The sequence below is a fragment of the Corapipo altera genome, unplaced genomic scaffold (assembly GCF_003945725.1).
Source record: "Corapipo altera isolate COAL_440 unplaced genomic scaffold, ASM394572v1 107b, whole genome shotgun sequence".
NCBI classification, from domain to species: domain Eukaryota; kingdom Metazoa; phylum Chordata; class Aves; order Passeriformes; family Pipridae; genus Corapipo; species Corapipo altera.
In genome coordinates this window covers 941,586-953,917 of record NW_020884951.1, presented here as the reverse complement: position 1 = coordinate 953,917, position 12,332 = coordinate 941,586, and the positions used below count along the sequence as shown (strand labels likewise).

The following is a 12,332-nucleotide window of genomic DNA, read 5'->3' as shown; positions in this document are numbered from 1 at the left end:
GCATCATTGAAGCTGCTGCTGATTCCCCAGGATAGCTTTCAGTGTCTTCCCAGTGCCCCTGTTTTCCCCAAATCACTGCGAAAATACTCCTGTCCCTGTTTCTGCTAGAAGCCAAGCCATAAATGTTAACAGTAATCAAGGTATTGACCATCTAATTATACGCATTTGGCTGTGTCTGCTTCTCTGTACTGGCTTTTGAGTTGAGGAGATCATGGGTACATGGAGAGGCATTGGAAGCTCTACCTCTGAAATTGCTGATGTACCTCTGGTCAGAGCTCCACATAACGAGTTCCTGGGCTGAGGCAGCATAACTGCACGGTGAATATAGCGTTATTATTTCCTTCAGCTGGTTTCAGATCCTCTCTCCAAGGCAAAGCGTCAGGCTGGCATGGCACATATATTAATAGCTTTTACAAACATTTAATAACAGAAGTGCTTTGTGCTTCCCTGTCGAGACCTTTAGCTCAGGATCTACGCAGAGCAGGTGTGGTGCTGCAGGATTGTATTTCTTGGAAGTAACACTGCCCAGCAGATTCCACTTAACAGAGAGTATATTGGCCAGAAGTCCCCAAGCAGAGAGCAGTTTATATGGTACCACCTGCTTGTGTTTTTTAATAAGACAGAAATCATTTCGAAGATCATGAAGCATTTTCTCTGTGGCAAGAGTCGTGATGGAAGGACTCCCACAAGCCCAACCAGGCTGATGTCCTCCTTTCTGGAGCCTCTCCACTGGACCTTGTTCCTGTGCTGTGGACTGGAACGGGATGCAGGGAGGATCACAGATGATTCTGCACCCTCTTAAATGAACTAGAAGGGATTTATTATGTTTTTTTGTGTTCACTGGGGATTGTGAAATGTAGGTCGTGAACAAGCTTTAATATTTACAGGTGACTCCAGCTTCACCCCATTAGCACTGAGTTGCCTTCCCTTGCCCACTAAGGCAAATCCCACAGAGATTCCCAGGGTGGAGGGCAAACCTAGGTTAGTGTGGCCAGACTGGTTTGCAAGATCCAGGCTGCAAGAGCTTCACTGAACAGTGGTAATGGTGAAGAAGAGGGGGCACAGCCCCTCAGCAAATGTTTTCTGCTGTTTCCATCCAACAGGGTGGAAAAGGGGGAGAAAACAGGGTGGAAAAGGAAATCATGTGGAAAATAGGACCAGCTCAGGCATATAGAGAGTCATTGAGGAAATTTTCTCACTCATCCCTCTGTGAATCCTTTGCAGCTGAACCCCACACCTGGACCCTGTGTCTGCCCAAGTCCCAGGAGGGCTCTTACATCAGCATCTGGAGTATCTGTGCACTCATGACACCGGGGGCTTGATTCCCTCCTGTGTTATCCTGAGAATTGCAGTGAAATAGGTTTCCTCAAGCAGCAGCTCAGATTGAGCAGCAAAGAGCTGACTGAAAAATTAAAACCTACCTTTGTGAAAAATGTCTTCGCTCCCAAATTGCCTTGCTTTCCTATTAAGAAAATAATGAGAACTCCAATTGTTTATTCCTTTTTTTATTTTTTTTCCCTCAGAAAGTATTGTCAACAATATTGAATTGAAACTCTTAAATTACCAGGAGTATGGCTTGAGGGAGCTGAAAATTAGTCAATACTTTTATAACATTTTTAATGCATTTTTAATTGAAAAGCACATTATTGGGGAAAATGGATAGCAATGGTTGCTTGCTTTAATGAAAAAAGCTTTAAAAGGCATTTTGCAACAGATCATCTTTCAATAAGTGTCACCCATTGTAGCATTTATTCTGGCAGCTTGGGCCACAGCCTGGCTGAGCTGGTGGGACCCAGGATCCCAGGTGTCCATCCATGCAGGTCACAAGACACCATTTCCAAAACTTTGAGAGAGCCATACTGGATGAGTGGCCAGCTTCTGATCCTCCATGAGGTTCCCAACCATCTGGCAATAATAACAATATTTTCTTTTGATTTTATTGCAAAATTAACTAGAGGCTTCTCCATGGCATATTCTCCATGAGGGAGCTGGCTCTAGGATCGTGCAGCTTACCCTGCCAGCAGGCAAGGAATTGAGTGCAGGTGCCTACCTGTGAGCTAGGACTCCTCTATGGTGAGCACAGATCTAGACAATGGAGTTTGGGAAAGGTTGATCTCATCCTATTGAAATGATTGCCATTGATTATGCCAAAAACCACAGCAGAGACAGCCTTGAGAAACCTGCACTTGGCTCCGATTTGAGCAGGGTTTGGACTAACTGTTGCCCAGAGAAGCTGTGGCTGCCCCATCCCTGGAAGTGATCAAGGCCAGGCTGGATGGAGCTCTGAGCAACCTGGTCTAGTGGAAGGTGTCTCTGCCCATGGCAGGGGGGTTGTAACTCGGTGATCTTTCAGGTCCCTTCCAAGCCAAACCATTCTGTGATTCTGTAATTCTATGAAACTTCCTGCCAGCCTGGACTGGTTTGTTGCTCCATGAATTGCACCACAGATCTGTGCTGGGTAAGACTCCCTTAACTGCAGCGGGAATGTGGGTCCCACGGCTTGGCAGGAGGCTCCTCATTTTACTGATGTATCAAACCAGCGCGTGAGCTGAGAGAAACCAGGCTGAGCGTCTGGTCTCACAGCATCCTTTGTCTCCTGCTGTGCTTCCACAGGTGTCACCACCGTGCTCACCATGACCACACTAAGCATCAGCGCAAGAAACTCGTTACCCAAAGTGGCGTACGCGACGGCCATGGACTGGTTCATAGCCGTCTGTTATGCCTTTGTGTTTTCTGCGCTGATCGAATTCGCCACCGTCAACTACTTCACCAAGCGCAGCTGGGCCTGGGATGGCAAGAAGGTGCTGGAGGCCCAAGAGATGAAGGTCAGCCTGTGGCCAAGGCCGGGGGCGGGGAGGGGGCGGTGAAGAAGCGCTGCAGGAGGGAGCTGTGCCGGGGACAGCAGTGGGTAACGTGCAGCCCCGCAGCACTCGGGGGGCTGGACGCTACTCACTGCCCTTCCCAGCCCAGGTCTCAGCTGGAGCGGTTCTTGAGGGTCGGGCGAGGGGAGGTGAGGGGGGCTTAGCTGTGCTTAGCTGGAGAGAAACCCCCAGGCATGGCTGCTTGCTTTTCCCTCTGTCCCCTGCACAGCCATTTGCCAGTGGAAACATGGGTGTCTGCGTGTTCTGGGCTTGCTCCGCTGGTGGTCTTGTCTCTTTTTCCTTCCCCCTCCAGCCCAAAATCAAACCCAACCCAACCCTCCAAGCCCATTCTTTGTTGCTAGCATGCCACACAAACCCCAGTATGCCACAGGACAGCAGCCCCACCAGTGGGGACGGTCCCCATCCGCTGTGTCCCCTGGCTGTCCCCACCCTGGCTGCTGCAGCAATGGGCAGGTCTGATGCTTGTGCTGTTGCCCACAGCTGCCAGCAGCTGCTGCCTCGTGAGCTCGGGCAAAGAGGGTGGGTGGGAAGCAAGCAATCACAAACAGCAACTGGCAGCAAATTAGTGCCTGGCATCACCCACGTTTTCCCTCCTCGCTCGGGATCAGCCTCTCTGGCAGCTTCCTTCCCGACAGCCACTGCTACCCCTGCTCGTGGCCCCCTCCCTCTGAGCTGATTTAATCTTGGCTGTGCAGAGAAATCGCTTACTGTAGCATGCTGCTCCTTGTTTATATTTATTGAATCAATTTGAAAATCAGCTTTGTCCTTGTTCTTGGTTCTGGAGCCTTTATGTTTTTTCTCCTTCGCATTTTGATGTGTTGTTTGAAATTGTCGTGGGGCTGTATGTAAATACTTGACAGAACTGCAGTAACTTTTTGGAAGACAGCAGCCAGTCATGTCTCTGGTATGGAGGTCAAAGAAGGTGAACAGAAGCCTTATAGAGAGCCATCACTGGGTGTTGAACGCCTCTCTCTTGTCTTTCTTGGATTCTCTGTCTGTTTGCTTTTGCAGCTGTGGTCTGAGCAACAGACCCATGGCAGAAAGCCTCCAGAGGAGGCCAGGTGATGGTCTTCCATCATGAACAGTAATGCTACCCTGGGCTCTAGAGAAGAGAGAAGCCTTTCCTGAGTCACTGGCATGAGTGAAAAGTCAGAACAGGTCCTCAAAGCAACTGTATCCCTTTCAGGGATGGGCAAACAAGCACAAAATCAGGATTCAAACAGCCTTGGGCAATTATGTGAACTGGGCACAGCAGAAAAAGCAGTAAAGGCTCAAAAGTTCAGTTTGTCTGAAAAGAAGCGTGTTTATCAATTTATTCATTGACCCAGCACTGCAAGACTAACAGTGCTGAAACAATAGGGTAAGAGAGTGCAGAATGTTTGTGCACATGGTAATCAAACAAGAAAACAAAGCAGGACCAGGAATGCTTCAGAGGGGATGCTCTTTGTGAGCTTGCTGCAATTGGCATCAGCCTGGATGATCAGTGAGGACTCCAGATTTGTGGATGCTTTTTCAAGCTAACTCTAATCTCTGCTGTCGAAGGCAAACCCACTCCCAGTCTCTGCAGCTCACAGAGCTCCCCAAACAGTGATGGGCTTTCAGGGAGCTTAGGAATATGATGTGTCAACCTATTTGTTTTTCATCTTTATTCCAGTGAGTATTTCCAAGCAGTGAATTTGCTACGCAATGGAGGTGCCTTGTTGGCTCAGTTTCAGCCTTTAATTAGCTCTTCTTGAAACAATTGACAAGCCAGGTGGTTGAAGGCACAAAAGAAAGAGGAGGCAGAAGAATAACTATTGGCATTTTAAAGTGTTTGCATCAGGAGTAAAACTACCAGTAACAAGCCCAGGCTGGTCTCTGGAGATCCTTCTCCCCAGCCAAAAATTCTTTATTGATGTGATGGCAAGGATCCTCACTCCAGGTTTGATTGTTCCCTTGCACAAACAGGAAAAAAAAAAACCAACAAAACAATGTAGGCAGCAGTAATGCTTCCCATCCCATTTGAGAGAAATCACTACTGTGCAAAAGCTGCTGGTTGCTGACAGACACTCCCAGTGTGCTCATTCTCCCTGGGTCCATTCTTTCTTTCTCCCCTTCAGCCAAACCACTGGTTTAGGTGGGACACCATGTGGGTTTTTTTGCAGGTATAATCTGACGTGGTGGGCTAATGTAGGTGAATCACTGCTCTCTGCATCATAAAATCATGATGATGTTCTGGCTTTAGCCACAGCTGGGTTCTGGTTTTACCTGGGAGTGACTCTGCATGTTCTCTGCAGTTCTCCTCTAATGAAAGGCAGGCAGATATCACTACAGATGTCACCAAAACCTCCCTTTAGCATGCACTCTGATAAGATTTGCCTAATGTTTCTTGGACCCAAAGATTTTCCAAGCCTTTCTTACCTGCCACCAGTACTTGCTAATTGTAGATGAAGGATCTATTTTCTTTTGTGTGGTAAACTGGCTGCAACCAATCTAGAGGTGCAGATTAAACTGGAGAGAGGCATCTGGATCCAATGTGGAAAACTTGTTAGTAAAGATGATTTTTTAAAAAACATCATGAGGAGGAAGGTGTGAGATGGCAGTAGTGGGAGGGGATGAGTGAGAGGACAAAGAAATTGTGAAAGGTGAGTGGTTTCAGTGCCCAGCAAAGCTCCCTATCTTGGGCATTCTCAAAATATCTTGTTGAAGGGACCCACTTCAGGACAGAAGGGCTGTGTCTGAACAGAATGAGATCCATCCATCATCCCTTCCATAGGGGTGACCATCTCCAGAGCCAACAAGGTCACTTCTTGGGTGGCAGTGAGGATTCAAAGAGACAGCAATTAATGATGACTTTGCCACTGGGAAGCTGCAAGGATGACATTTACCAGTGAGTTTACCACAAAAGCAGAGTTTACCAGCTGTTCCTCAGGATGGAAGATGCTTTGAATCTTTGGAAGATGCTTCCTTTAACCCACTTTTGCCTGCTATGTCACATCTGTGCATCAAATCTGATCTAGCTCTGTATCTGTGCTTGTCTGACATTGCCCTGAAATTCTGGGTGGCAAAAAACAACAGAACCATTCAAGTAGCTTCAGTCAGAGACATGGAAACAAGGAAGAACACGCTTTGGATGGAGGAATAATCCTGAATCTTAGTCTTTATCTTAACACAATAATTCTTTAGTGCATGGCAAGGTTAGATCCAGGCTTTTTATGTGCTTCTCACACGTCTTTTCACTAAGACAAAGCCACCAAAAGCATCCTCCAAACCTCTCTGTTGATGGTCATCATGGTTTTCTTTTTTTGCATTTTGGAAGTGATGGGCATGATCCCCATCTGCATGAAGTGCCTTTTCTCCTGACTGAGTGAAGCCTCACTTTTTGTCCAACCCAGTTTTCAGCAATTCTCAGGTTTGCCCCTTGATCCAGGTCCCATGGGAATCATTCTTCTTTCTCCTCTGTTTCTTTACATTTGTGGCATCTTTGTTGCAACCCTCTCCTTGCCAGCAGAATGGAACTGGAACCAACCTTGGCAGGCCACCATTTTCAGCCAGTTTGAAGTCTTTCAGACCCATCTCTTTTTTTTTCTGCCTCACTGTGGTAAATATGCTTTTACTGGGACTTTTCCTTGCTGGCCATGCTCTGCAGTCTGTGTGTCCTTTGTTCTGCTGCACTTACAATCACCTCCATGATTTCCATCATGATCTCAGAGGTCTTTTCCAACCTAATTTGTCGTGTGATAGCACTGCAAGTGATTTATGTTCTCAGCACCTTCACTACAGTCCATGAATCAATCTTCAACAGCATTTCATCCTCTTACTCTCAACACTGTGTGGCATGTTGGGCTGATTATTAACTCCATCTAACCTCTGAGTCTTTCTCTGGTGATCCAGGGAGCACAAGATCATTGGACTCAGTCCCATGTAATCTAAATGAAGATATGGGAGGGATGAGTGATGCCAAAAGTTGCACCAGCATCTGACAGTAACCTGGCATTGGCCTGCTGGTTCATCCAAGGCTGTGTTTTTCAGAGCCTTTGACTCTCCTCAGGGTCCAGGGCTCTTGGTGTAGAACACTTGGCTGCTGTTCCATGATAGGAGTAAGTCTCTGCAGGGCAGAACTTTGACTGGGGTGAGGAAGGAGTGACATGTTTGCTGGAACAGCAACTGCACTTGATGGGCTTTGAATTATGGGATACAAGTATGTCAGAGGCTAGAGCTGCTTTGAGGTCATTAAAGTGACTTTTCTGTAGAATGACAAGTGGCAGCCACTTGGATTTCTCGAGTTCTGCAGATATTGGTGACCTTCAGAATTCAGATGGACAGTGCTTCCAACCCAGATTTCTAGCCAAGGAGCAGGTACAGAGAATGGAATCTCATACAGATCATAGGCATAACCAGCTGTTCCCATAATTTAGGGGTTCAGTCATTAGTTCCTCAACAGAGAGGCTTGAAGACAAGAATATTTAGCAAAAGTACTATTATTTTCCAGCGTGTGTGTTGTTGAGGAACCTGTCAGACTGCAATATCCGGGGAGCAGATTTATCTCTAGACCACTTTCACAGCTCTTTCCTAAGGAGAGCAGCACAGGGATATCTCTGTGCAGCAGTTCAGTCTCCCTGTGCCTAAACTGGGCCATAAATACAGGAGTTGCTTTGGAAACTAGATGTTTTAAATGGGACAAGTTTTCAAAGCAAATGTGGGGTTTCCTTCTGTTTATCCACTCTTCCTCCTGCTTCAGTAACTCCTCACAGATAAAAGGTGCAGGGTGGAGGCTGGAGGCTACTTCGCAGCTGACAGCAACAAGCACGTTTTGCTTTGTTTGATTGTCAAAATCTTGCCTGAAACATTTATTTATAAAGCACAGCCCAGCAAACAGCCTGAACCATTTCTTCTGACATCTCAGGAGCAGAACACAGCCAGAGCACTCGTGTGCCTCGGTGTAGGCAGTGTGTGTTCTGGGTGCTTCCAGCTCTGACCAGGGCAGAAGATTCCATAGGTGGTTGGGAAAAAGCCCTGGCTCACCTGAACAGCCTGAAAAGCTCAAATGGATGCTTGGGGGCTCTGGATCACACTAATAGGAGCAGTAGCACACTGTCACCACCCACAGTGTTCAGATTTGCCTGACTTTACTGTTTCATCCAGCTGTTCTCAGGTGCCTTTAGCCAGGCACAATGGATCCACTCTAGGGCAGAAAGGCTGGCCAGGTTGAAAATGTCATGTCACTTGGATTCATCCTATTCCTCTAATGAATAACATGGCTGATTAATACTAAGATAATCACAGTGCACTTCCAATTACATTCTGCAAACAACAATCTGTTTTTCATTTCATTTCTGATTATTAATTGTTTTATTACCTCCTCTAACCGTGTTAATAAGTAATCATACTTAAGCATATTTTAACGTTTTAGAAGGTGAAACATCTTTAGCCCTTCATCTGGTTCTTGTCAGCTCTTTAGCAGGAAAAGTTCACCCACTATGCAGGGGGTACATATTCACATGTCTCTAATGACTGAGAATCAGTCACTCAGTTAATTGTTAAAGATCACAACAACCTCCCCCATAAAAGACCATGAATATGGTCCGATCAGTGGTTCAGTCTGATCTGGAGCCTGAAGATATTTAGACCTTCTCCTAACAGCAACTTAATTTCTGTAATTGCTGGCATTACTACAAGGCTACAGGCCTGGCTGTGGTGTTATTGGAGAGAGGTTTAAAGATTGCACAGGAGTCTGCTTTTAGTGTCTCTCTGAAAATCACCGTGCAAAATTCATTTCCGAAGGTAACCAGAAATATCCATGGTGATTGTAGTCACATTTAAAATGGCAGTGCAGCACTGAAAGCTAAAGTCCTGGGAGTATCTCTGCAGAGCAGGCTGGGTGAATCTGGCCTTTCCAGCTCCCAGTGCTACCCAGTGATGGTGCCTGCCACCAGTTCCCAGGCCCTGGTGGGGACTGGGCGGGTCCTGCTGGCTGCACATACTGCCCTTCTCCTGACGTGCTTCCCTCATAGGTACCTTGCCAAGCAGCCCTGGAAAATACCTGGATGAGCCCTACCTTGTGTTTCAGTTGCTTTGGAATAGAAAATGAGATCCAAAGGCACACCCTGTTCTGAGTTTAGATATCAGAGTATCCCCACAAGTCGTTGCTGTGTCTGGTGCTGGCTCTGGGTGTCATTGCAGTGGACACCCATGGAGTGCTGGGATGAGGAGGGTGCCTGATGCCTGAATGTGAATACATTTCATTCAGTGGCCTTCTCTTTGTAGACCTGGATTGCTTTACACATTATGGCCTGCAGTGCAGCTGGTCTCAGGTCCCTGACAGCAACAGGAAGACCCCCAGAGTGGGGGCAACACCTATCATGACTTCCTAGGTCCATCCTCCTGTCCCTTCGTCCTCATTAACATCTGAGCTGTCCCCAGCACTTTCCATCATCCTTCAGTACATCACATCTGACACATAAGGGCCTCTCTTGCCATTTGCTCTGCAAGTTGTCCCCCCTGCAGCATGGACAGCACTGATTTTGGGAAGGGTGCACTCACCTCCTGTGATTTGTAGCAACCCTGAGGTATAAAGGCAAGATGAGAGGCTTCCCTCTGCCCTGTAGCACTGTGTCGAGCATTCCCGAAATCCAGGGCTTGTGCAAATGCCTTCCATCTGTTCTGTATCTTACCTGGGTAAGCCAGGAGGTGCTCTAAAGAGTTCCAGGAGCATTTTGAGCACCATGGTGTTAAATTGTAAGGTGTTCCTGTGAGGAACTCAGGGCACTGAGGCGGTGTATGAAATGGTGCAAAAATATTGCAGTGCTGTCATCCACATTCTTAAAGCCAGTGGCTGTCTGCCACCAAAAAAAATTAAAAAATCAACCTGTAATCCTCTGTGCTGTCTCCTCCTCTCACCTGACCCAGGAAGCAGGTCAGCCAAGCAGAAAATCCAGTTCTTCCCCCCGGATGACCCTGTGGGGTGTCATTCTTTTTTCTAAAGAGTACGTTCCTGCATCACCTCTCCACGGCTGAACCTTACATGCAGAAAAAGTCACAGATGAGGCAGAAAACAAGGAGTCTGCTCAGTTTGAGCCTGCATTCCTTTACACTGACCTTGCAGCTCTCAGCCAGGCTTGGAGTCACCTGTCTGGGGCAGCTACTGCTCAGGTGCAGCAGAACAAACCTTGTGTCACCACTACTCTGATCCCAGGGGCTGCTGAGACACGAGCCCAGCTATGTGGTTTCAGTTCTTTGACTTCCAGCAGGACCTGGGTGCCAGGCCAGGACCCCTCTGTGCTACATGCTGTATGCCAGACTTACATGGACTAGCTGGTCCACCGTAGGCCAGCACGTTCTTATGCTCCAGCAGCCCTCAAGCGCCAGTGGTTGTGGGTTCTGGCCATCTTCTCACCTCATCTTCCTTCCCTTCCACAATTCCGCCTTGGTCTCTTGCCCCTCACACCTTTTCCCACCTTTCTCACCCGGACAAGCAGGTAAACTCAGAGGACAAAATGTTCTCCATGCAATTCCCAGTCGCTTTATCACTATCATGTTGTGTCTTTTTGTTTTTTGTTTTTTGTTTCCCTTCCACCTTCCCTAGAAAAAGGAGCCGGTGGCACTAGCGAAGAAAACCAACAACACCTACAACATTGTTGGCACCACCTATGCCCTCAACATCGCCAAGGACCCCGGCCTGCCCACCATCTCCAAGAGTGCTGCTGCCACTGCTACTGCCACCAACGTGCCCCCGAAGATGCCCCGCCTGGAGGAGAAGCTCCTGGAGAGCAAGAAGACGTACAACAGCGTCAGCAAGGTAGACAAGATGTCCCGCATCGTCTTTCCAGTCCTCTTTGCCATTTTCAACTTAGTCTACTGGGCCACGTATGTAAACCGGGAGTCAGCTATCAAAGGGATGATCCCCAAACAATAAAACCAGTCACACAAACCTTCCATCAGTGAGCATCATCCAAGCAGGAATTCTCCAGGGCTTTCTTCTTTTCTCGTTTTGTTTAATTATTATTGTTCATTTGATATTATTATTATTATTATTCCTATTAGATCACTCTTTTATAATGTAAACAAAACTGTGATTTTAATTTAATCCCTATATACTTTAGTTTCGTTTACTTTGCCTCTGATGATGGGAGTTTAAAAAAAAACAAACAACAAAGGGATCATAACAAGTTGTGCCTCTTACATTGTAAGTCTGCTGTCCCCCAAGTCACCCTGTGCTTCCATCTCTCCTCTGCCACCTCCTGTGGTCCCCACAGTCTTCATGCAACTGCCATTCCACACTTCACTGCTGTCCCCAGGGGCTGCTGCTCTGGACCATCCCCCCCTCCTCTCCTGCCATGGACTGCCCTAGCATGGGGGATGCTCCTGGTGGCCTGGGCTCCAGGGTGTGTCAGTCACTTGGCTGGGCTCCTTTCAGTGCCTGGCATTTTGTGCGAGGTGACACACCTGGGCTGGGAATGCAGGGGAGCCCTGGGACAGGAGGGAGAGGCATGGCACGGGCCAGCTTGTAACCCAGTGCCTGCTGGGGGCAAACCTAGCACTGCTGTGGTCCCTGGAGCCATTGCAGGGGTGGAACAGGGTGGCAGCGTCTTGTAGGTGGTGGACAGGACTTCTTGCTCTCTGTCTTCACCAAACCCAGCTGCTGGTTTCCTCCAAGTCTCTCCAGACAAGAACAGGTGAGAAAGGTCTTGTCTGTCTGCCATCCAGCACTCTTGGGGCAATTCAGGTTAGCAAGTGGTGTGGTTCTTGCCAGAGAAATAATTTTTCTCAGGATCAGTCAGGGAATCAAGAGAGGAGCTTTACAAAGCCTTTGAGGCAATAGTAGCTGCGAGGCTGCATGAGTTCAGCATCAGGGCTGGAAACCAGAGAGTTCACGTTCAGATGGGTGGTTTATTGCTCTCTCTTGGCCCCATCCACTTATCCTTCTTGGCATCTCCTCTCTGTCCCAGCCCCTTCTTCCAGCTTCCCATTCATCTTCCTTTGGCTATTCAGCAGTCCTCAGTAGTATCTCACTGCTCACACATGGATTTAGGCAGAGAAGCCCCTACCTCTCAGGCAAGCCACACTGATGGGGAGGAGCACAGCCCAGGGCAGTGGGATCATGGTGCATCCCTGCCCCAGTGCACCAGTGGCAGTGATGGTGGGTCACATCTGTTCACGTGCAGGGTCCCTGTGGGACCCACCCCGGGCCATCCTGCGGGGATGAGGCAGGGGGTAGGTGATCCCCAGGAGTCTCCCTGCCCCTGTGAACTGGTGCACCTGAGGATCCTCAGCACCATGGGAGAACAGCAGAAGGGGCTCTTGGACACAGCAGGGTGGTCCTGCTGTCCTGCAGAGCCACGTGAGCCAGATGCCATCCCACAAAGCCACTGAGGTAAGACCCAACTGCAACACCTGCACACTCCTCCAGGGAAAGCCCTCCAGCACCTTGGAGAGAGGCTTTTTCTCCCTTCCTGACCACCACAGTCAAGG

The 12,332-nt window shown here is 48.2% G+C and overlaps 1 protein-coding gene across 4 annotated transcripts in view; it reads left to right on the top strand.

Moving 5' to 3' along the window:
• Positions 1-11,020, top strand: part of GABRA3 (gamma-aminobutyric acid type A receptor alpha3 subunit) — a 72,662-nt gene extending 61,642 nt beyond the window's left edge. For all 4 annotated transcript variants that reach the window (XM_027663144.1, XM_027663145.1, XM_027663147.1 and 1 more), the window contains 2 exons: positions 2,614-2,825; positions 10,447-11,020. In XM_027663144.1, the coding sequence (XP_027518945.1) occupies positions 2,614-2,825; positions 10,447-10,776 (542 nt within the window). In that variant the 3' untranslated portion in view covers positions 10,777-11,020. The remainder of the gene's footprint in view (positions 1-2,613; positions 2,826-10,446) is intronic.
• The last annotated feature ends 1,312 nt before the right edge of the window (positions 11,021-12,332 follow it).